General features: G+C 38.5%; 3 protein-coding genes across 4 annotated transcripts; 2 read left to right on the forward strand and 1 right to left on the reverse strand.

Annotated features, from left to right (window-relative positions):
- Positions 1 to 1,471: 1,471 nt before the first annotated feature.
- LOC110060147 (methyltransferase-like protein 27) lies at positions 1,472 to 9,556 on the forward strand. 2 transcript variants are annotated; one of them, XM_089286645.1, is made up of 4 exons: positions 1,472 to 2,733; positions 4,998 to 5,118; positions 7,834 to 8,212; positions 9,015 to 9,556. In XM_089286645.1, the coding sequence occupies exons 2-4, from the start codon at positions 5,011 to 5,013 to the stop codon at positions 9,209 to 9,211; spliced, it is 684 nt and encodes a 227-aa protein (XP_089142771.1). In that variant the 5' UTR covers positions 1,472 to 2,733; positions 4,998 to 5,010; the 3' UTR covers positions 9,212 to 9,556. The 2 variants fall into 2 exon arrangements, with proteins under 2 accessions (XP_089142771.1, XP_089142772.1); XM_089286646.1 differs by having other exon boundaries at positions 1,472 to 1,975.
- Positions 8,945 to 20,567, reverse strand: LOC110060148 (neuronal acetylcholine receptor subunit alpha-5-like). Its single transcript, XM_089286644.1, has 6 exons — positions 19,855 to 20,567; positions 16,010 to 16,155; positions 14,935 to 14,979; positions 12,645 to 12,754; positions 12,002 to 12,240; positions 8,945 to 11,156 (listed from the first exon to the last, which is right to left on the reverse strand). Exons 1-6 carry the CDS (start codon positions 19,901 to 19,903, stop codon positions 10,456 to 10,458), a joined length of 1,290 nt encoding a protein of 429 aa, XP_089142770.1. The 5' UTR covers positions 19,904 to 20,567; the 3' UTR covers positions 8,945 to 10,455.
- Positions 20,568 to 22,043: 1,476 nt separating this feature from the next.
- On the forward strand, positions 22,044 to 24,814 carry LOC149114011 (uncharacterized). Its single transcript, XM_089286647.1, has 4 exons — positions 22,044 to 22,216; positions 22,636 to 22,725; positions 23,837 to 24,052; positions 24,724 to 24,814. The coding sequence occupies exons 1-4, from the start codon at positions 22,211 to 22,213 to the stop codon at positions 24,769 to 24,771; spliced, it is 360 nt and encodes a 119-aa protein (XP_089142773.1). The 5' UTR covers positions 22,044 to 22,210; the 3' UTR covers positions 24,772 to 24,814.
- Positions 24,815 to 25,297: the final 483 nt, after the last annotated feature.

Consider the following 25,297-nt stretch of genomic DNA (forward strand, 5'->3'; position numbering starts at 1 on the left):
TTTTGAAGCAGTTCATGAGTTAGTAGTACGCAAATGGCACAAGATATTTTTATTTTTAGTTACAAAGGGTAACTTAATACTTTTGTTTTTCACATGGAACAAATTCAATTAGAGCTGACAAATCGTCACCACTTGTTCCCACGAGATGTTTGCTATTTTTAGTTACAAAAGGTAACTTGGCACTTTTGTTTTTCACAACGGATTAAATTCAATTAGAGCTGACGAATCGTCACCACTTGTTCCCATGAAATGTTTGAACAAACAAAACAAGATATTGCTATTTTTAGTTACAAATGGTAACGTAACACTTGTTTTTGAGTTATTTTTTTGGTAAAAAAAATACCTCTTAGTCGGTGCGTCAGGTATGTTACGGGTCAATGGGTGAGTGAGTGAGTGAGAGATGTATGTATGTCACACCAATCAGATTGGATCTACTATAAACAGCCAATCAAATTTCTTGTTGTAAAGGTAAATGGTATGTGAGAAGACTTGATCCCGACACAATTTAGAACGGCCATATTTATTCTTCTATAAAAGAGGAGGGAGTATTCATAATTGGGCTTACTTCGACATTTTCTGTTGGTTAGGCTGAGGATTTTAGTTATGAACGAGATGAGCCTTGAGGTTTGAAACAGTTCGTGAGTTCGTAGTATGAAAATGCAATGAGATATTTTTATTTTTAGCTACAAAGGTAATTTGATACTTTTGTTTTTCACAAGGAGTAAATTCAATTAGAGGTCACGAATCGTCACCTCTAGTTCTTAGGACATGTTTTAGAGGAGACTAGACTATTCAGATTTGAAACAGTTCTAACATTTACAATAGTAAGTGCAGGTGACGATTATTTTGTTCTTGTTGCATGCAAATATAACGAGATATTTTTATTTTTGAGTTACGAAGGGTAATTTGACACTCTTGTTTTTCACATGGGAGTAAATTCAATTAGAGCTGACAAATCGTCACCACTTGTTTCCACAAGATGTTTGCTATCTTAAGTTACAAATGGTAACTTAATACTTTTCATATGGGAGTAAATTCAATTATCGACTATTGTTTCCAGGATATTAAACAAAAAAAAGCTTTCATTTCTGGACGGTTTTTACGTCTCTGCAGTAGCAGTTTATTTTTATTTGATGGGCATTTTATGACATTCTTTTCAGTCCGATATTTTTAAACGTAAAAAGTATCAAAACTGCTCAAATGTACTTACAAAAGACTGCGTGGCACCAAGTTAAAGTGCAATTTAATTAAATCAGACTTTCAATGTGTCCAGGGCTCATAGTTAACGACCAACTGGTCGCATATGCGACTAGATTTTTGGCTGTGCGCCTAAAAAATCCTGTGTGGTCGCACCCCCGCGCCTTAAAAGCCAAAGTACAGTGCGACTTCTCTAGTGCTTACTCACCTGACCATACTAACGTACTCAGATTGATAAACATAAATATAAACATAGATATAACACAACCACCAAATAACAAAGTTGCACCATTTTCCTTTCATCGGTGTGTGTTCTATTCGTCATCTTTAAGCCTAATTTCCCAGTGGATTCTCCAAACTCGAACGTTCATTTCTTCCCCACGTTCTGTGTTGTAAACAACTCCGCTGACACATGCAAATGAGGGAATGAAGCACATGCTTAATTCTTGGGCAATCGATGATCTAGTGGAAAGCGTGGAAACGGGGGATGAGAATTAAATCGTGTGCTTGTTCTTCGCGAGCAACTGTTACAGAATGCTGCGTTTTGTAAAGAAAGCTTTGTTTTCGCTTGTCTGACACACAAAAATGTCTAGCGTTTTCGGAACGGGCCGGTCCACGAGTTCTATGGCTTGAAAGCAGTAGCCAAATGAGCAAAGTTCGTGCTAGTTCTCACGAATACCCAGATGTTGAATAAATCAAGAATCTTCCTGAACAGAATTTCAAAGGGAGGCAAACAACAAGCAATTGGATAATGAGGATACTCAACGGAGCGACGTCGGTAGTTAATATCTAAGCATAACCCTTGTGTGAAATATTCTGATTCTTTTATTTGTTTTCGTTGTGTTCAATACTGCTAGAATAGGCCCATATTGCAACACGAAGCCTGAATTGCTCTTTTTGGAGCGTTAAGTATTCTTTTCGATTAGGTGCTCCAAGTATTTGAAGCTGTGCACCTAAAATTTTTAACTCTGCGCCTAAAATTTCGGCAGTGCACCTAAAAATTTACACCTGGTCGCACAAGTGCTCCCAAAGCCAAAAATAAACTTTGAGCCCTGTGTGTCAGAGAGGTTTTTAGTGCAGAGTGCACTATTGGAATGGTTTAGGGGGCTTCTCTTCACTAGGACACACAATGTTTGTTTAATTAATTAATTTCAATTAATCAATTAGCCTTGCGGGAAGGGGGCTGGGTGCAGTAGGTACCCCAGTGCACTACGCAAAACGTGTCGTATTTACGTTGCCTTCGTTGACAACATGGCAAAAATATATATATGGTTTTGCAAATCTCATGCTATCCTGGTGGTGCCATTCTCTCAAGAACAGAAGCAATTTGCTCCAAACGCATGCGCAGATTAGTTAGCGTCAAAGTCAACTATATGTTAAGTGAAAGATACATTTCATAGCATATAAGACGCATGTGTTCTAGCATTGCTAGTGTGACAAACTCTGTTCTCGAGTTCAGATGCACGGTTTTTTTTATTTTTTGTAATGAGTGATATCACACTCTCGTTTTGGCTGGGGATAGCAGTTATATTTCAGGTAACGTCAGTTCTCCTTTTTTAGTCCAAAGAATGTTACTGTGGCTGTGTATCTTCTGGAATCTTCCCTAGCTCTATTCAAGAAATGTCGTCTGCTGTTTTATAACTATTGTGTGTTTGCCAGGGTTGAAACAGAGAATCGGAACATATTGCTTCTCCTTAGCAGCTTGTTTCTTTCCTCTTCTGTGAAAGAGAGCCCAAAGATCATATTCAGCCGAAACTTTCCCACATTAGTTGCATGTAAAACTAGTAAATTTGTGACAAAAGAAACTTCGTTATTATTGCCGCAGAAACTGAAACCAATTAATTTGATCAATCGATGAGGTGACTCGCTCACCGATGTGGGATATAATTTCGGTCAAGTAAAGATCTCGACCCTCAATACTTCTCGTTGAAACGCTCCTCAGTTGTATTACTCAATGGCGTTGTGTATTAGTTTGATGTGGTTTGTATTGTTTACACCAACTCGGCTGGTAACGGAATTAGAACGCACTATTCCGTGATTCGACATGACTATTTGATAATTAGATTAATTCTTGTTTATCGGTCAAATGAAAATTTACATTTTGAATAAAACAAAATCGTTCCTCTTCAACTTTTCAGCAGATATTTAACTTTTATATTCCATTTATCTCCAGCACTAAGTTAACAAAATACACATCTGTCTTATATTTTCGTGGAAACAAAGGTATCTTGTTGCATGCATTGGCGAGGAAAACAAAAGTATCAAATCACAAACGTTGGCGTGAAAAGTAATGCTACAAAATGAACGAAACTCAAGATAAAATACCACAATAAATTCAAAACCGTCTTGACAAACGGTAATTGTAAGTTATTTTTGGGCAAAACACAGACATGAAACATACACACGACTAAGATTATGTCTTATCAAGTTTTTGTCCGCTCATATTCTGCAAAGGGGAAAAGGCCTAGTTGACTACCAAGGGAGAGAACAGCAGGGGGAAGGACCTGTGTGACTACTGCATCAGAGATGTAAATTACACTCTGCACTATCTGAGATTTTCTCACTAGTTTCCTCTTTCTTTCAATTTTCAGTGAAGTAGTGTTGTGTTGTGTTGTGTTGTGTTGTGTTGTGTTGTGTTGTGTTGTGTTGTGTTGTGTTGTGTTGTGTTGTGTTGTGTTGTGTTGTGTTGTGTTGTGTTGTGTTGTGTTGTGTTGTGTTGTGTTGTGTTGTGTTGTGTTGTGTTGTGTAAAAAGGGTAAACTTACGACTCATATAAAATGTGAAAAGGTCTCTTAACTTGAGTATTTTTTAGCAAAAACTCCTCTTGGGGGTTGGAAGGGCTATGTGAGCAGTGAGTGAGGGAGTTATGCATGTGCACGTGTCACACCAATCACAGTGTGGGTTTTATCAAAGAAGAATCAAAGAAAAAAATAAGATGGTATCTACATTAATCTGGAGATGTGTCGGATGACTGTAGTTTGTTCAGTCAAACATCTTATGGCTTACTATTTAGCTATCTTCCATTATCGCTGTAACATCGTATGTACATCATAAATTCCCAGTTTCTTTCTTGCTGTACACCGCAACCAAAATAACTTGTTGAATTAACCAAATCATTACTGTAAACAGCTCCATGAATGCCCCTATCTCCGAGACTTCACAAAAAAATAACTCTTGCGTGCCTATGTTTTTGGTTACAGAGTAGAGAATGCAGTGCTACATGGAGGCTGTAGAGGCTCAGAAACTCTATGCTAAAATTCAATCATTTTTGGGACATATTTGTCTCTGTGGCAGCACCTACACTTTGGAATGCTCTACCATTTGAAATAAGAAATAGTTCGTCCATTCCGTCTTTAAAAATAGACTCGATACGTTTCTTTTTAAAAAAGCCTTTTTGCAAGTGTCCTGCCCAAGAACACAACAATATTGCATTTTCATCATAGTTGCTTTTATTATTGTAAGTTTACTTTTAATTGTAATTTAAGCTTTTTAAAATCATTGTAAGTTTACTTTTAATTGTAATTTTAGCTTTTTAGCCTTTTTGTTCTGTTGTTAATCTTGTCATGCGCATTTGAACATTTTATGAAATTTGTGCAATATTATTATTATTATTATTATTATTATTATTATTGTCCAATTTCTCTGCCCATGCAGGGCTCAAACGTAGACCCCCCACAAACTTACCAGTTTTTAGCCCCCCAAGTTTCTCTAATTGTATGGCAAATCAATGTTATTCTTTTCATATGTATATATTCATTTTGTTAACACTCAGGAATTGAATTTTTTCACATTACATCATAGATAAGCTTTACTCATGACTGCTGCAATGGAGAAATTAAAAGGAATTGCAGAGCTCACTCCGTCCTCTAGTGAGGAGGATGCAAAAAATACCTATGATTCTTGGGCTTCATCTTATGAAGTGGTAAGCTGACTAATCTGCTTTGTACTGTATTGTATTGTATTGTATTGTATTGTATACCATGCCGTAGAAAATAGAGGAAATCAGAATACAGGAAAGCCGTTATGTTCAACGGTTTACATCCAACCTTCCCATCATGCAACGTACATATGTCACTTTGACTGTATTAGCCACTGTATTTTATATGGCAATTGTGTATACCAAGAAAATACAAGTGACTCTTGGGATAGTTTCCATGGTAAATTACCACTTGAAAGTGTGGCATAACTAGAATGTATTGTATTGTATTGTGTTGAATTGTGTATTTTATAATAAAGTTTCCATATAACGCATGCTCTGATTGGCTGAATTAAGCAGCATGCTTTATTACAGAACAGATGCATGGTGAACTGACTTTCAAATTTTTGCTTCAGAATTTTAACAAATTAGACCCAAATTAAGCATCCCCTGACTCGGACAAACACAATGGAAAAGAGCTATTTCTCTGCAGTAAACATGGCTGCATGAAGGCCGTTGTATAATACGTTTTGCTACATTCCAACAAAACAGTTATCACATAGTGAAATAAACAAATTTTCAACCTAATGAATGCCTCGATAAAAAACATTATATTTGTCATGAAGGCAAAACTTATACTATACATTTTAAACAATGACACAAAACACCAATTGAGCTGTTTCTGTTTATGACGAGGAGCATTATTTTTGTAAAAATGCTCAAACAGCATTTACATGGAGTGTAGTAACACTAACCTTGTTGGCTAACTTGCAATCTCCGGTCATCTCAGCAAAGTGAACCTCAACAATTTGGTATCAACACTCACCTGACGAATGATCAGTTAAAAGCTTGCTCTGATATTCTCTCCTGCACTTGGAGTATAACCAGTGGGGGCAGTTTAGTCTTTCCAACTTTGATGCAGCCTAGTTTGGACAGTGGCTGCAATTAAGCCACAAATAACTGTAGCTCATTCAAATACAACTCAGTATTTCACCTTTTTATCCGCAAACTGTGAGCCTCTTGTTTTGTAATTTCCAACAAAAAAGTGCATATTTTCATGAGCCACAATGCAGCCAGATACCTCTGGACTTAAGAAACCTGGAGATCCTTGTTCAAAAAATCAAACTAAAAAGCAAACTTTGAAGCGACCATTCTTCTCTCGAAAGCCACTCGAAACCAAAAGTTTAGCTGAAGTCCACATTGTGATTGGCAGCTGTTGTCTTGATAAGTATCAAATTATTTGAACAATTCTAACAAGGATTGTGATTGGCTTATTTTAGCATGCATTAATTCAGAGAACATCTGCATGCTGACACCACTTTTCCTCATTTGGAAAATAAAGTTTTGTTTCAAAATTCAGCCAAATGCATGGGGAAGTCAATGGATTCTTTATCATAAAACAAACAAAGAAACTTCAACTATGCTCTGTTCTGTTGTAAAGCACTTAGGAAGCAGTAGAGCAGAGAAACACTCAACTACGTCTCATGTTTCCCCCTACACTTTTTTTGTGTTCTACCACTTCCTATGTGCCTCAGTACAACAGAACAGCACAGTCAGTCACAGGCTTCTTTATTTTTTAAGTATAATGTATTGATTGGATTGCATTCTAGTCTAATGTGTTCTATTCTATTCTATTGCATTGCACTGCATTTCTTTTCTTTAAGTTGTGATATAGCAGACATATATCCGTTTTCTGCCAAAATAGGAGGGATTAACCCTGGGGGTTAATGTATGGTTTTAGGTCTTGACAAGGTATATAATTTTACATGTGTCTGTTCTAAACGACCAAACCTATCTGAAGATGTCTCAAGCAAGATATGGTTACATGATTGTCAACTTTAAATATGGTTGATACCATATTTATCAGTCCAAGATCAAAGATCAGACATGTTTACCGGTCTTCACCAGGTCATTACTCAGTCTCATGGTTAGAAGACCAAACGTGATTTGTTTCATTGCAGTTTGCAAAGCAACACTTTTTGATTATTATTTTTTTCTTGTTAAAGGGAGTTTTGGCTGAAAAGCAGTTCAAGTTCCAAAGTATACTTGATGGTTTTCTTTAACTGATCCTGGGTTTTAAGTTGATAATTATCTCTGTGAGTGGTTCGAATACGATTAGTGTTTGGTTTTTAGCGTAAATCGCCAGGGCGTCACCATGTTTACATTATGGTAATTTATGACGTCATTGCGCGGTAAGAGATCTTGATATGGAGTTTACAGAAGAATATTTCTCATTAGAGCTGAATATATTCATCTGGGTCTGAATTATAAACAATTAAAATGCTGTGTACTGACATCATAATTTCCCATCAAGCTTTGCAAAAATAAACATGGCAGCGCACCAGAAATTTGAACTACTAAAATAGCTGAAAGGAAACGTCCAGTATTTAAAACATTTAAAACAGGCAAAGAACTATTGACTTTAAATCGCTGAAACAATTTAACACAAACACCAGCTTGTGATTTGGAACAAAACTGTTTTCTAGCCAAGATTCCCTCAAAACAATACATGGCATGTTTTGTCTCTTCCCTTAAGCAAGCTTGTAAAATGGACTAGCCTGTTGTGCTGGCGTAAAATGAGGAAGAAGGGGAAGGAGAGCGAGACTGGGGATAGAAGGGGGCGTTTTTGCCTCCCTACCCCTTCTCTATTTTACCATACCTGTAACGCAGGCTTAAAATGGTCTTTTGCCAAGTGATGTTGCATCATGTTTGTTTTCGTAGGATACCGAAAAACATGGTTACAAAGGTCATGTCTTATGTGTAGAGGCTTTTAACAAAGCTATGCAGTCGAAAGATGTGTTCCCTCATGCAAATAAGAACATCAAAATCCTTGATGCTGGAGCTGGTACTGGCATTATAGGCGAGATGCTGGTTAAACAAGGCTACACAAACATCGATGGCTTGGATATTTCACAGAAAATGTTAGACATAGCAGAAAATAAGAAAGTTTATAAGCGGCTCATTTGTGCTCCTTTGAGTGACATTCGCGTAGAGCAAATAAAGACTGCCGAGTATGATGTAGTGTTGTGTGCAGGGACCATTGTTTATGGGCAAGCGAAGCCTGTAGCACTGGATGAGTGCGTACGTCATGTAAGACCAGGTGAGCACAGTTTATCAGATCGTCAGTTATCTTATCGATCTTTATATCTCTAAGGAAACACGTTCATATCAGTAGGTTATGATTGGTAGATTTTGATGCAATATCCCTCACAACTCAATACCTAGACCCTATGGGGAGGGGAAGGAGCAGCACTAGTCAGACCTTCCATGGGAGGGGTGGGACACAAGAAATGAGCGGCCTGTAAGGCTGGTGAAGATTTCAAGAAGCTAGACCTTTAAAAAGAAGGAAGGTGGGAATGGACTCAGCGACTGAGATCTTGTAAGGGAGGGGATGGAAACAATAACCAAGACCTTGAAAAGGAAGGGGAAGTAATATACCAAGGACTGAAATCCTGAAAAGTAGGTTAGGAACACAACAAATGAGACGGTGTACTGCAAAGGAGGAACGAAATTTAGCAACTGAGAACAGTACCATATTGCCGCGGCAGAATGTTCCGTTTGAACGAGAACAGAACGCGGCAATTGACAGACCCAGTCAGGGAGATGGCACAAAACAGCTAGTGCAGAAAATACTACTTTTTAACTTTCAATATTACTGAAAGCATTTTCTTTCGTAGGATGGACGTTTTGGGTTCACTGGCATCGGTCTTTTGTTGTGATTCAACAGGATTTCATTCTCAGGATGACCTTGAGTATTCTGCATTCAATTGCTTTCCCGGAAATTCTCAAAGTTGAACGCTACACCAAATTGAAATCGATGGAAACAGTCCACTCGAGTCAAAAGATAAGGTTTTTATTCGACTGAATTAACATTCTAATTTAGCTGTGTTTTTCCTTTGAAGGTGGACTGTTTGTTTTCTCTATTCGTGCGGACTCCTTCGATCCAGTAGAGCTCGGTTACAGCCCCAAGTTTGAGGAGCTAGAGAAATCAGGAAAATGGCGTCTTGTGAGCAGAGAACGACGTGAGCTGTACACTAACCCTGATGAGGAACGCTATAGAGACTGTTATTTGATCACTTACAAAGTGCTCAAAAACTGAACAACATACTAACTCATTAGTACAAGAATGTTTAATAGTCTTATTGGCATGTTTCTGATGTCATGTGGCAATAGTTAAGTGAGTTTTCCTTGTGTAAATCGTTTACTACCTTTTAAATTGTTATATATTGATATTTTGTACAACAATCATGTTATAACCAGGGAAACGGAACCGTTCGAATAAACGAATGAGAATATAACTAATAAGCAACACACGCTAGCACACAACACTCTTTAATCCACGTGTCGCGCCAAGCACATGGGCATCACAAACTCAAGTAGTCCTACGACGTAACAAGAACCTATGATATAACAAATCGAATAAAAACCACGGTCAAACACAAAACGTTCAGATCGAGTGTCATGCGGGGATAGTTAGTGACTTATGAACGAAAAAATGGGAAGGGGAGGCATATGTTTTTATGGAGATAATAACAGCTTAAAAGAAACTTTGCCTGGGGAGGGCACTGAAGCTTCCATTTAAACCCTAAGCAAGGATAGAAAATAGCTTGTATCCCTTTTGGATCCTTCCAGTTGTCTACTTTTGGGTGAGGAACGCGGGCTCCATTCCGGAACATAACTTACATCCGCAGTGGATACGCCCTTGTTATCCTCCTCGGTCGTGTATCAGGAATTTGATCCTTTTACCTATTAAATATGGGATACCATCAAACGATCCCTCACTAGCTCTACATTGTGCTATGACGCGCTTTATACCCGGAACAGTAGATTGGACGAAAAGTTGAGCAGCAAGAACCTGTTAGACATCATACCACATTTCTTTGCTTTATGGTGTTTTCTATTTACATCGGGATACAATCGATCCAATGATATTACAGAGAGCTCTCGACTTCAATTAAAGTAAAAACCCGCGTGCAAGAAACAAACATCAAAGGAGCAAACAAAGACGCCAAGATTTATGTTGGAAGGTCCACGACCGTGCAAAATCTATTGTTTTGCGTTCATATACTACGCATGAATTGCGTAACCAAAACGTTTCTATTGGTTAGTTTGAGCACGGTAAAGGCCAAAAAAGCGAGCAAAAACATACAACAAATTACTGAAATTAAAGAACTTTATCGAGTTTCATAACCGTTCTCCTTTATTATAAGCTAAACTGAGATGCGATCTATATTTGACCATAATTAGGTAAACCCTAAGACAACGAGTAGGGGCTTATTTTAAAGAGGCACCCGAGTACCCAGCCCAGGAGATTTCTGTGTCCATCATTTTGGAAAAAGCTCATTATACCTTTGAAATGTAAATTATGCAATAAGAAATCACAGCACAGACAAGGAACAACACAAAAAACACATGATCAAGTTTGACGGACACTTTTTGCCATGTTACTTGCTGTTCTTCTTCTTGCCAACCCCTGGGCGTGCCTATGCTAGTAGACGGGGACAGTTCAATTGCATTCACGGACGTGCGAGATTTCATGGATGGCGGCTGAACGTCTGAGCCAGCTACATGTATTCGTTGAACGCTTTTCTTTTTCCTGCACATGTTGAAAACGCTTTGCACCCACTCTGGGGGAGTGCCCTCCATGAAAAAGACCTTCAGGACGAAAATATTGGCAAACAAGACCAATGCCATGATGACCAAAGTGACCTGCAAACCTATTCCAAGGATTGGAACACCATCGGACGTTTCAGGGAGGAAAGACGGAATGAGAAGCAAGAAGACAGTCATAGCAAGAAGCATGGTGGTGACAAAGCCAATTCTCTCTCCACTCTCCACTGGAATTAAAAAGCTTGGAAGGGCGAGAAACATAAGCATTATGCTGGGAATGGTCAGATAAAACAAGTGGTATAAAGGCTTCCGAGACATTTTTAGCGTGTAAACCACCTCGCTGAAATCAAATGGGCAACAGTCACCGTGATCTGTTAATTCTAATTTTGCGGAGATTTCGTCTATCGTCCAGTCACCGTTCGTAACAAACCGATCTGCAAATGAACAAAACGTATGATTTTACACACGGTGGCTGCGAAGGAACACCCCTACAGTCAACTCTGGCCTTGTGGACTCCCTGCTATTATGAACACCTTGCTATTACGGAGAGAAGCTACATCTCCACCCCAAACTACAGTCGAGCCCCTATTAAGCGGCTACTTATTAAACAGCCACCCTATTCGTAATCAAAATCCCGATGAGAGCTTTTCTGTTGTTTTTACCTTTATTAGAACCAGCCGAAACTACAAAGAAATGTATCAAAAGAATGTTTATTGCTCTACTCTCGTTAAAACGAACACCTTGGACATGTTGAGGGACATAATTAATTATTCTGCAGTCATACTTAGTAGTTTGTAAGGTATTTTGACCTATATTGTTTAATTATGTATCAAAGTAAAATGTGTATTACAAATGAAAAGAAACTGGAAACTTTTTTATTAAAAAGTTTATAGCAATATATGTTATGAATGACACTCCTCAACCAAACCTTGGGTCATTTTCATCACAACCCGCTATTGCGGACACCAGAGTTGACTGTATTGAGGTAACATCTCCTTCAAGGGACACAAAACATTTGTCGCCGCAAGCTGCATGCTTATAGATTTCTTTTAGCACAGGGACACTTCTCTCACGGGGGTTCTTCTCATTGTCCCTAGGGTGTCTCCTAAGAGGAGGTTCCACTTTATACTTTGTACAAACAAACTGAGAAGACAGAAGGTCCTGAAAAGATGAAATGCGTGATTGACTGATTGTTTAACTGTCTGGGTCCGTCGCTGAGAGACGAGAAGCAGATATCGTGATTTACTCAAAGCAACCTTACATGATTCGATTTACTTACTGGTAAATTCACCACTTGTGTCTTTAAATAGTTTGATGTCCATCCTGCCAATTCCGTATGTGTATGAACCAAAGCCCATTTCACAGGTCTGATTGTCAAATGGCCAGTTACCGATTTCTAATTTGCAGTTGGCTTTAAATGTAGCTGGTCCACTCCACACACTCATTCCGGTATTATCCACGGACACCTCAGTGACAAACTTTGTTCGTCCTCCGGCTAGAGTAACGCTGTCATCACCACTGAAATCAACGACAGGTTTATGAACTTACTTTGACATGTACTTTAGCAGCTTCTATCTTGCTTACTGTCTTAGCCACTCTTCTTTTGTGGGTGTTTTGTTTGCCGGGGGGGGATGGTTTATTGTTAGTTTTTTTTTTTTAATTTTCTTTTTACTGAAGTAAGCTATAATTTTAAGATTTCCTGTTTATTTTATCGTAATTTTGGACATCATAAATGAATGACTCAGTAGATAGTGACATTACATATATACATATTTATTACAAATGCATATTTTTATTTACATCATCGTGTGTATATATTTATTTCAAGTACATATTTTTTGTTCCATAAAAACATTCAAATCTTTACCAAACTGGCTCAATAAAAATATCAGCCACAATTTCTTTTATCTACAAACACCTACTTGTTGAAAAGAGAAATGTCCGGCACCCAGATTTCGTCCGGGACAAACTGTACTCGAGATACTCCTCCAAAATCATCCGAGTTCCATACAAGGAATTCATTTCTCCACGTCTGTGTAAACCGAAACAACTTTAAATAAGAAAAGTCTCATTTGGATTTGAGTTACGTTATGTTTTATGCAACCATATAAACATCATCCTGAGTAGCCAGCCCTTTGTTCATGAACTATAAATATGACCTGAGTTGAGAAATAACGGAATTCGGTTCAAACTCGTTCAACCTGGTTGAACGTGACCGTCGATAAAACCAGGAACATGGAACATCCCGGAACATTCCGGAACATCGAATAATTATGATAATTATGAGAAAATATGTAAAATTAAATTTTCGAAAATAAAATAAACAAAAATAAACTGGTATCAGCTCAAAATATGAAAAAATATTTTGGGGGGTAGGGGAGGGGTAGGGAGCGTTGGATATTGCTTCAACTGACCACAATGAACGCAGGCTCCTCTTCTTTCCCGCCAATTGTGTCACGTGGTTTACAGCACTCTATTTTTCAACACAAACATGGACGATTCCGACGATGAATGCCAGGTAATTCATTGCGTTTCCTTTGTGGATCCCTGATTTCTTCAACATACATGTATGAGGTGTTCGTCTGAGCATCATACATTTGCTAAGTCGGTAGCTATAGTTTTGTCACTGTTCCGTCTTCATGTTGCAATTATCATCCCCAGTTTCGCGCTCTCTGCTGGGAACGCCTGGCACTATGACCCACCAAGCGCAGACTCGGCCTTTCCGGAAACCCGAGTAATCAAAGATTAAAGCAACGCGTACACTCGCGTACTTCGCATGTTTGGTCTACTTTTGTGGCGTTCTAATGACTCGATAGAAAACTAAGTTTGATCGAATGTCAGATAACGATCTGCACGTGAAGTTGACTGAACGAGGGATGAATAGATTATAAGCTATTATAGCCTGCGGTAAAAGTGTTCCTAATTAATTAAGTATTAACTTGTACTGGAGATAACATTTTCCAGGAAAGGCATTTGAACTGTTGGCGACACTTAGAATTCAATTTCAGATCGCCAACACTTGTAACAAATATTTCTTAAGACAATAAAGTTTTGACCAGCGACCCTGCAGACAACGCGTGGCCAAAAGTCATGGAATAGACCATTTTACAGTTGTCTGCTCAGTGACCTGGCCTTTGGATGGCAGCGAGGCTAGAGTTGACCTTGTTTTGATACAGACCTCACTGCTTTTGTCATGTAAATGCACCTAGTTAGCATCAGAACAACTTGTTTTACACAACAAAAGCAGTGAGGTCTGTATCAAAACAAGGTCAACTCTAGCCTCGCTGCCATCCAAAGGCCAGGTCCCTGAGCAGACAACTGTAAAATGGTCTATTTTGTGCTTGTATTTGTTTACACTGTCATCAGAGCTCGAGCAGTCCGAACTAGTTTACACAAGAAACTCAATGCCGAAAGAGTTTCCATTTCTATCTCATAGACAAACTATTTCTTCGTGAGAAATCGTGTATACGCATATCTTTGAATTGACGTAATGAATTGGATAAAGAAATCACACTCGGGTACCCATATTTTTCGGTCTGATTAAAGAGTTCGAACGTCACCACCTTGGTTTTCTATGAACAACGAAGTCTGGGAATAAGGGACAGTCGCGTGATTAACTGATGGCGAACGACTAGAAGGAATGGATTAGTCTTCTAAGTTGCGAGCCTTCACTCAATGCAGTTATTTTCATTTTTCTTTTTTCTTTTTTCTTCTTCTTCTTTTTTGTTTTGTTTTTTATTTTCTGAGCTGATACCAGTTTATTTTTGATTAATTTAATTTTTGAAAATTTAATTTTACATATTTTTCTCATAATTATCATAATTATTCGATGTTCCGGAATGTTCCGGGATGTTCCATGTTCCTGGTTTTATCGACGCCCGTTGAACGTTAATTAGAGCCGGCGTTCAGTCTGAATATTCCTGTAAGAGAAGCAGCGCATACGAATTGAAAATGAGCGAATTCAACAAAATTTTGCTAATATATTTTTTCAGGTTGGTGTGTAACAGGTCTGACAGGCAACTAAAACAGTTTGCAGTTGTCTGTCTCTGCGTTATACTTCCTGATTTCTAGATGTGACCAGAAGTTAATGACTTTTCATTTCAGTTGACTAATATGCTTAAATGGTCTTTAGTCAGTCTCCATCGAGTCTCCACTTCAAGATTTGTAGATTAAAAAGTATCAGTAATGCAGCAATGTAACTTAATTGCATACCTGTATTACCCATGTGTCCAAAATAATTATTTGCTCTTTGGTATCCTGTGATACAAAGAAAACACAAAACAGAGTGAAATCAGGAGCATAGGTCCATGGAGTAAATAAATGGCTAAGGCAAAAGTCGACAACTGCTCTACAATACAATTCTTCAGCCTAGCAGACCCAAACGTTCAGCCAATAATTATCAGTACTAATTGGCCGACTTGTTTGAAAGCTGGTTAACGCTAACCCAAGATTAAAAGTTAACCGAAATATTAATTTTTTTTCCATAAAAATGTTTTTCACTGCCTATGTTTGGTGTAGTTTGGAGATTATCTAAATTCTAAACTGAAGGACAAACAATATAAACAGAAAACTTCACCGAAAACTTACAAATCTTGAATCAAAATTCGCGCCAATCCTGAGTGAGCTCAAACCTGGCCCTGGTTAACAACAGCTTATTCCTTAGTCAGTAGACACGCCATTCATCTATAGATCGTTTTCATGTGACGTCATCACTTTCGAAAACCCAAAACTAAAGAGCCACCAAAGCTTTTATCCTCATCAGGCATAAGAGGGCGGTATATTTATATCTGTTTACAATTTTACAGCTCAATAGCGTGCTTCGTTTGGAATCCAGAGCATTTTGAATTTCAGGGTTATGGAGGTGCGTGACACAAGGCTACGATCGAGTTTGTCGAAAAATATATACTTATCTCATGATTTTGAGCCTTTTTAGAAGTTAGAGCATTATGAAAAGTGCTTATATAAATGCTTGTTTGAGCAGTACTGATAATCAGTCGCCTAGATAGCCAAAGTAAGTTCCAGATGTTTACACTATTTTCCGGCCGCCATATTGATGTACCACGGAAGTACACCAACATGGCGTTTTCATACTGGGCTCTGCAAATATCTGCGAAACATTTCGACGAATATCTGAAGTTTGGGGAAACGCACAGGCCTAAAACTTGGAGAAGTGTCTTGTTTAGTTATCTTCTATAACATCGTAAGTTCATAGCTTTTTCCACTGGATGGTTTTCGATTCATTTTTTTATTGCGTGACAGTGAAAACGATCTATTTGACTATACTCACCACTTTAGCAAGTCTGCTGATCTTCATAGAAAACGACACTTCCACGGTTTTATTTCCTAAAACTGGTCGGACTTGCTTGTCGTAGTCAGTCAGAAGTTGTAGGCGGATTTGATGTTCAAATGAAAGGTTAGATGACCCAAATATGCCTTTAAAAAGTAGACTGGAGTTAATCGATAACAAATAGAATCTTAAAAAGCCCTCTCAGTAAGCATAAGCTTAAAACACTTCAATCGACAACAAATTGCTGGAGCTTCCTTACAATTAGTTGTTTATTACATGACTGACAAAATGACGAACAAAGTGACGAGCTGCAGACAAACTAGTAACAATAAAGGCAAGCTGTCGCATCGAACTCTACTGAAAACGAAGAGGACTGATTTGAGAACCAAATCCTTCAATTCTTGTTCAAGTAGCAAGGAAGATACTGGCATTTTCTGTTTTAGTTAGATAGTGCTTTAAAATCAGCAAACTTTTCATCAATTAAATATATCTTCAGTTCAGTAATTTATGAAAAGGGCTCATCAGTTTATACTGAAAAACGGAAACCTCGAGCGACCCCGAGCGACTGAATTTTAAAATTTTAAAATTACGCTCCGAACGTATTTAAAAACCTCCTGTGGGCATCCATAAATTGATAAATGCGTGCTGTATGATACTGAAGTAAATTTTTTCAGTATTGCCCCAATAACTTATTTGGACAACTGAACAAATGAAATATCCGTATATTTACAGGTCTTTACTAAACTGACGGAGGCTTTTTGCATTCGTCCAGTATTGCTGGCATAACTGAATTCCCCCCAAGACCCCCTCGTTCAAGCAGAAGAGAATCTCTGTCTCGCAGCCAGTACTCATGGATCATTTAGTAATCCAAGCAAAATTGAAACTTAAAACTTAACAGAAGAAGACCGACGGGAAGAGTTCTTTCGTTGTTGATCTTTGATAGAAATCCAAGACGTTTTCACCTGGCGTGTTTTCTTACAGTGATTAGATCCAAAAGGAATTCCCGATTTAGATAACAAAAGCACTAACGAAAGAGCAGCACGAAGAGTCGCCATTAACACGTTCCCATTCGAAATAACAATCATGATTGAAATCATTAATCAGTAGAGAAAATGGCTATAGTTCTTGAAATAAAGGCCAAACGTAAGAAAAACTAACTATTCCACCATGTAAAGTTTTGGTTTGCCAGAAATAAGAAGGACCTGAGGATCGAGTTGTCATTGATTACCAGAAAATGTTTCGTATTTATTTTGCAAAGGAAATCTAGTTCTAGCAAGTTTTTTAACTTGGGTCTATCTCTTATGTGTAGTTCAAGCAGGTGATTTTCAACCATTGTAATATCTCGGGATATTGAAGGATTTTTATTTACCCGCTTGTACCACTTACAAGTGGAAAACTTAGAGAAATTACACAGCAATTGAAATTTTAATCGAATACAGCGCAATCATGGTAATAGATGTCCAACAGTAGCAATTAAATAATGAAAGAATGAAAGATGCGAATGCAGCCATGACACTACTGGAAAAATGATCTGAAAAAAAATTTGGGGGGCTCTGAACGAAATTCGAACCCACGACCTTTGCGTTACCGGTGCAATGCTCTACCAACTGAGCTATCAAAGCCGCATGAGGCGATTGTGTGTTGGTTCGGCCCTATATGTTCAGTGGAAGTAATACTCGGCTCAAGTATATGAATTCCATGGGTTCGAATCCCGTTCAGAGCCCCCCAAAAAATTTTTCAGGTCATTTTTCCAGTAGTGTTATGGCTGCATTCGCATCTTCCATTCTTTCATGATTTAATTGCTACTGTTGGACATCTATTACCATGAAATTCATATACTTGAGCCGAGTATTACGTCCACTGAACATATAGGGCCGAACCAACACACGATCGCTCTCATGTGGCTTTGATAGCTCAGTTTGTAGAGCATTGCATCGGTAACGCAAAGGTCGTGGGTTCGAATCCCGTTCAGAACCTGAGATTTTTGGCATGTACTAAAACCCGAAACAACGCAACGAAACCACCGAAACCACCGAAACGAGCGAAACGAAACCACCGAAACGAGTAAAATAGTAAGTAAATAAATAACAAAGTTAAAAAAAAGCCTTGATCTCTAGCACGTTACTATGGCAGCCGGATCTCGTACCCAGATCCTGCTCTTAAGCCACATGTGTGACATCGTGACATCACAAACCTGAAAGATGGATGAGCGCAAGCGTGTCGAGCTGGAAGACATCGAGAAAAAGGTGGATATTTTCACATTCTGAATGGTATTCTAGCTAAAACAAGAAATGTAATTTCAAAGAAAGGTTTCGTGGTCGTATCGTGGATTCTTAGGCGGTGGCGAATCGACAACGCCAAGCCCAGGATGTACGGAAACACAATCTCAAGAGTATCCGTGAAGAACTGAGCGCCTAATAAGAAATAACTTTGAGAACTGCAGGAGTCACGAAAGCCTGACGTCAATATGATTAAAGCCTGTCAAGTCGCCCTCGTTTTTCTTTAGAGATATATATTAAAGAAAGTCCTGGTTCGCACGAAGAATGCTGCAAAGTCATTCTCGAAAAGACCATTCGATTCGCCACCGTCTAAGAATCCACGATATGACCAGAAAACCTATCTTTGAAATTAGATTTCTTGTTTTAGCTAGAGGGCCATTCAAAATGTGAAAAATACTCACCTTTTTCTCAATGTCTTCGTGGTCGTCGTCGACACCCTTGCGCTCATCCATCTTTTAGGTTTGAGATATAACGATGGGTACAAGATCAGGCTGCCATAGTAACGTGCCAGAGATCAAGGCTGTTTTTTTTTTTAACTTTTTCATTTATTTACTTATTATTTTACTCGTTTCGCTCGTTTCGTTTCGGTGGTTTCGTTTCGTTGTTTCGGGTTTTAGTACATGCCGAAATTTTTTCAGGTCATTTTTCCGTGTTATGGCTGCATTCGCATCTTTCATTCTTTCACAGCGCAATCAGTTTTCTAAATAATATTTTTAAGCCATATATTCATTTAGCAAAATACATCGAAAATACGGTCTAATAACATACGTGAACTGCTTGCTTGTGGCGAATTTGCTTACCGCGAGAAAATCAGTCCAGCTTTGAAACTGGCTGTGAAATCTGTACTGTAACAGAGGCATCATGATGAAGTAAATAAACCCTCTACTTACTGTTATACTGTTTTGCAAATTGTAATTCATTTTTTTTTTTTTGAAAAACCTAACACGTTGATCCTTTTCACCACAAAAAGGCAATTTGAATTGTTGGTACTTTCATGTCGTGTTATTTGTTAACTTGAATTCAGCCGGTCTTGGAAATGAAAAGCCGGGTTCAGTTACAATGACGCTAAATTAACAGCGCAAGCTGAAGTGGCTTAAAGCTTCGGTGTTTATGTCCTTCTCTTTTGCTTTCACTAAAAACACCGAAGCTCTAAGACAGGCCAGCCAGGTCAGAGTTGGATTACTTTCTCGTGCCTTGCCGGAGTATCAGTTACAAATCGTTATTAAACGAGCGACAAGGCTACAAGTTACAAAACAACATTTTAAAACAAGTCATACTAAGATTGAGACAAACTAACAATTATTCATTCGAGACATGTCCGGCTTAATCGTGACTGTCTGATGTTTGTATCGGTGAGTTCATTTCAAAGATTAAAAGCCCGGAATAAAAGGAGTGATTTAAACATGACCAAGACATAAAACCTAATAATCTTGAGGAAGTGAATCTCAGTTAGCAGCCTTGAAGCGTAATCGGTATAAATGTGCAAGATCACGGCACCCGGAAAAATCGAATCAGTTCAACAACCAATAAATACGAAATTAATGAAATAATCCCTGATATACTTACTGTTTACAAGTAATCCTTGCAAAAACAGAAGAACCAGAAGGTGGGCCATCTTGACACTGGAGTTTTTTACAGCCTCGTTCACTGAACTTTAATGTTACAGAAGTTACGCTTGAGACTAAAAGACTACGCTTTCTCACGGACGCAATGATTTTACTAATTTCTTCATTGTTGTGCAAATTGACTCCTATTGTTAATGTGTACAACGTTTTCGCTGTTACGTCAAATGCAATGAATAGTGTATTCTTATTTGGTTGTGTAGGAACACGCAAATTAAGTGAATGTTACAGTCCTGAGCCTGAATGAACTCCACACCAGGATCAGAAAATGAGCTGGTGTTGCGCAAATGACAAGGCTTCGTCAAAATATATAACATAATAATTTGGTTTTTAAATTTCGACGTATTCTGATGAGGGAGTGCATTGACGTGGACACTCAGGATAAGAGCCAAGCTTTTACTAAACACACACAATAGTGCAAGATTACTAACGTGTAACCACAACAAACGCAAAACAAAACGTAAACGTACGCAGTGATTGACAGAAAAATAACATCAAATAATTTGAAAAGCAACGCGGACAGCGCTCAAGTCACGGCTGACCCAGAAAAAAAAAATTGTGTGATGTAGGTTTCAAAATATCTATCTACCTTATTACAGGAAATCAACGCTGGTGTAACGCGACATAAACTAACGCGAATTGAAGGAATTTAAAGATTCGGGTTAATAAGTCGCGATAATATTTATTAATTTCATTTATTGAGAATTAATTTCATTAAGCGCTTATTATACGAAATTTTATAGGGCTGCCTTGTCAATATTTTTGAAAAACGCGCTCAAAATTGAAGCTTTTCAAAAGAAAAATATATGCTACAACATGACGTTGCGACGTCATCTTGTCGCCATTATCAAATGTTGATTTCAGTAGTTCAGTTCAGATATATATTACATCTACACATACATGTATACTAGCTAGCTTGAGTGTTATGGAGTCAAGATAAATGTGAAGAACAATGTCAGCTAATTAAACACGTTTGCCCGAATAGAGTCCGCTCGTGTGTTTAAGGACCCCTTTAAGTTTTGTCTTTTTTCTTTGATTAGCCACATCTCGTAAATTAAGCTTTCCAGTTTCCCTCTGCACTTCTTTAAGGTGTTGAATTGTTCGTGCATATTTGGCTGGTCTTGGTTGTGACTTTCTCGATGGTGTTTTCCAACAGCTGAGTACTTATGCTCATTAATCCTTGAAACAGGTGTCGGCGTGTGTATCTGACATAACTTGAATCGCACAAGTTACATTTCAATTCATAAACAACGCATTGGTGATTTACTAGAGATGGTTTCTTCTCCGTCACTCTACGGTCTTGGGCGAGTCTCCTGCTTGTGAAAATGGGCTGCAGATCTTTATTTATCTTCGTGGAAAGGTTGCTTAAGTCTTTGCGTACAGTGTCAACCCCAATCCCCTAAGACCCCAAAACTTGGAAACAAAGACCTCATCCCACACATTGACCATACTAAATCGTTTGATTGATAACCCAAGCCAAGAGATTAATGTGCCTTTCGAAAGTCGTGTATCAAAGAAATTTTCACAACGTGATAGAAACGAAACGACGTAGGATCCACTTGAGATTTCCGAAGAAGATCCGGATTTGGCTCGACGACTTCCGGGGATATGATTTAGTCAATGTTTGAGTCTGGTTTCAAATTCCCTCTCTCTCGCCGCCCGCGCCCCCCCCCCCCCCACCCCCCCGAATAAGGCAAATTTTTTAGGGCGGGTGTTAGGAAAAAGGAGAGAGTACTGGGGCGAGGGAAAGTACAGTACAGTTGTCAATTTTGCAACTTCGTGCTCTACACGGGAGATTAAAGAGCGTAGGGTGGTACATATTTCAAAACTCCACCCCTTCCCCTCAGAAAACGACAATTTGGGGGGGGGGGGGGAGTGACAAAAAGAAGAGAGAGTACAAACAGAAGACCTAAACTTTTAATTTAAACTGTTCCGATTATTGTACACATGAAAAGTTACAAGAATGACCTCCCCTTCCCCTCTCAGAAAAAAAGAATCACTTTTCCGGGGGGGATGATTTTTCCCGAGGGTACTGAGAAAAGCAGTACCCTAACCAAAAAAATGGGGGTCTTTGTGTCTTAAGGGGTCTTAAGGGGTCTTTGGTTTCAAGACACCCTCTTTTTTCGGTTTCGAGATGGTGTCCCATCTTGAAAAGTTCGATTCCAACCTGAAGGATAATCGGTTATTTGTTGCTATTTCCATGATAGCCGGATGAGCTTCACTGAGAGTTGTAAGGAAAGAATCAGCAGCCGAGGATTCGCGAACCAAAACAAAGGTGTCGTCTACGTACCTTCTGTAGAATGAAGGTAATTTGTTTGCATGTTCGAGATTTTATTCTATGGAACACATAAATACATTGATGTGAAGTATATATGAAATAATTCATATTCGAACTGCGGTTGTAGATGAAAGTGATGAATGATCATCGCAGTAAATTTTCCAATTTAAGCAATTGGAAAGAAGAAGCCTGAAAAAAATCAGGGCTTCAACGTGATTCGCCATCAGGGGATTTAGTGGTGAGCCCATGGCGACTCCGTCCTACAAGTCACAGTCGAACCGGAACAACTGACCTTTTGTAGCAACTCTCAAATGTTCAATAAGGTCAGCTTCGCTGATGTTCAGGTTATGCGTACTGATTAAACCAATTTATTTAAAGGCTTTCTTTGCGAGAATTTGAATTGATTCCTCAAGTGTTACATTTGTAAAGAGGGCTGTTACATCATAGGTGACCAGAATGTCATTCTCAGCTTGCCTAGTTCCTGTTCCTCTACTCCATCTTCTAAAGAGGAGGATGCAAAAACACCGAGGATTCTTGGTGAGCTGACTAATCTGCTTTGTATTTTATTGTATTGAGTCGTGTTGCGTTGCGTTACGTTGCGTTATATTGTATTGTATTTTGTGTTGTATTGTATTGTATTTTGTGTTGTATTTTATTGTATTTTGTTGTTTTGTACTGTGTTGTATTGTACTGTATTGTATTGTCAATATTGTATTCAGTACTGAATTGTATTTTCTTGTGTTGTGTTGTATTGTATTGCAGTGCATTGCATTGTATTGTATTGTATTGCATAATGTCTTGTGTTTTGTGCTGTATGGCTGTAGTGCACTATATTGCAATGCACTATATTGTACTAGTGGATTGTATTCTATCGTATTGTTTTCTATTCTATTGCTTTGCAATTCGCATTGCATTGCTTTTCTTTAAATTGTGATATAGCTAATACAAGTAGACATACACCTGTAATCAGTTTTCTGCCAAAATAAGAGGGAGGGTATGAGGGTATGTATAATTAAAGCTCTTGACAGGGTACACATGTGTCTGTCCTAAGCCTATCTGAACCTGTCTTGCAAGATATGGTTACACGATTGTCGACTTCAAATATGGTTCATGTGATGATATGTGCTTCAAATGCACTTCCGGTGACGTAATCAGCATGTGAACCATCATGCTTTGCGATCTTTTGCGTGTAGTTCCCACCATGTTGTTTACATATTAAAATTAAGTAAGAAGCGACATCGCCTCCTTTATAGCTCGCGGCTATTACAGTTCATACAGTATTTGTCAGTCCAAGATCAAAGATCAGACCTGTTCACTAGTCTTCACCAAGTCATCACAGTACCCAATCTCACGGTTAGAAGATCAAATATGATTTGTCTCATTGCAATTTGCAAAACAACACTTCTTAATTAATTTTTTTACTTGTTAAACAATACATGGCATTTTTTGTTTCTTCCCCTAAACAAGCTTGTAAAATGGACTAGCCTGCTGCGCAGGCGTAAAATGAGGAAGAAGGGGAAGGAGAACGAGACTGGGGATAGAAGAGGGCGTTTTTGCCTCCCTTCCCGTTCTCTGTTTTACTATGCCTGTAACGCAGGCTTAAAATGGTCTTTTACCAAGTGATGTTGTATCATGTTTGTTTTCGTAGGATACCGAAAAACATGGTTACAAAGGTCATGTCTTATGTGTAGAGGCTTTTAACAAAGCTATGCAGTCGAAAGATGTGTTCCCTCATGCAAATAAGAACATCAAAATCCTTGATGCTGGAGCTGGTACTGGCATTATAGGCGAGATGCTGGTTAAACAAGGCTACACAAACATCGATGACTTGGATATTTCACAGAAAATGTTAGACATTTTGAGGGTGAGCACAGTTAATCAGATCGTCAGTTATCTTATGGATCTTATCTCTAAGGAAACAACTTGAAGTTAATTCAGATTTCAAGAAGCTAGACCTTTAAAAAGAAGGAAGGTGGGAATGGACTCAGCGACTGAGATCTTGTAAGGGAGGGGAGGGAAACACTCCCCAAGACCTTGAAAAGGAGGGGGAAGGAATAAACCAAGGACTGAAATCCTGAAAAGTAGGTTAGGAACACAACAAATGAGACGGTGTACTACAAAAGAGGAAAGAAATTCAGCAACTGAGAGCAGTTCCATATTGCCGCGGCAGAATGTTCCTTTTGAACGAGAACAGAACGTGGCAATCCATAGACCCAGTCAGGGAGATGGCACAAAACAGCTCATACAGAAAATACTACTTTTAACTTTCAATATTACTGAGAGCATTTTCTTTCGTAGGATGGACGTTTTGAGTTCACTGACATCGGTCTTTTGATGTGATCTAACAAGATTTCATTCTCGGGATGACCTGGAGTATTCTGCATTCAATTGCTTCCTTGGAAATTCTCAGAAGTTGAACGCTACACCAAATTGAAATCGATGGAAACAGTCTTCTCGAGTCTTAACTTGGTCAAAAAATAAGGTTTTTATTCGACTGAATTAACATTCTAATTTAGCTGTGTTTTCCCTTTGAAGGTGGACTGTTTATTTTCTCTATTCGTGCGGACTCCTTCGATCCAGTAGAGCTTGGTTACAGCCCTAAGTTTGAGAAGCTAGAGAAATCAGGAAAATGGCGTCTTGTGAACAGAGAACGACGTGAGTTGTACACTAACCCTGATGAGGAACGCTATAGAGACTGTTATTTGATCACTTACAAGGTGCTCAAAAACTGAACAACATACTAACTCGTTAGTACAAGAATGGTTAATAGTCTTGTTAGAATGTTTCTGATGTCATGTGGCAATAGTTGAGTGATTTTTCCTCGTGTAAATCGTTTACTACCTTTTAAATTGTTATATATTAATGTTTTGTACAACAATCATGTTATAACCAGGGAAACGGAACCGTTCGAATAAACGAATGAGAATATAACTAATAAGCAACACACGCTAGCACACAAAACTCTTTAATACACGTGTCCCGCCAAGCACATGTGCATTACAAACTCTAGTAGTCCTACGACGTAACAAGAACCTATGATATAACAAATCGAATAAAAACCACGGTCAAACACAAAACGTTCAGATCGAGTGTCATGCGGGGATAATTA

The sequence above is a fragment of the Orbicella faveolata genome, unplaced genomic scaffold (genome assembly GCF_042242905.1).
Source record: "Orbicella faveolata isolate gen_17 unplaced genomic scaffold, um_ofav_v1 contig_14, whole genome shotgun sequence".
NCBI classification, from domain to species: domain Eukaryota; kingdom Metazoa; phylum Cnidaria; class Anthozoa; order Scleractinia; family Merulinidae; genus Orbicella; species Orbicella faveolata.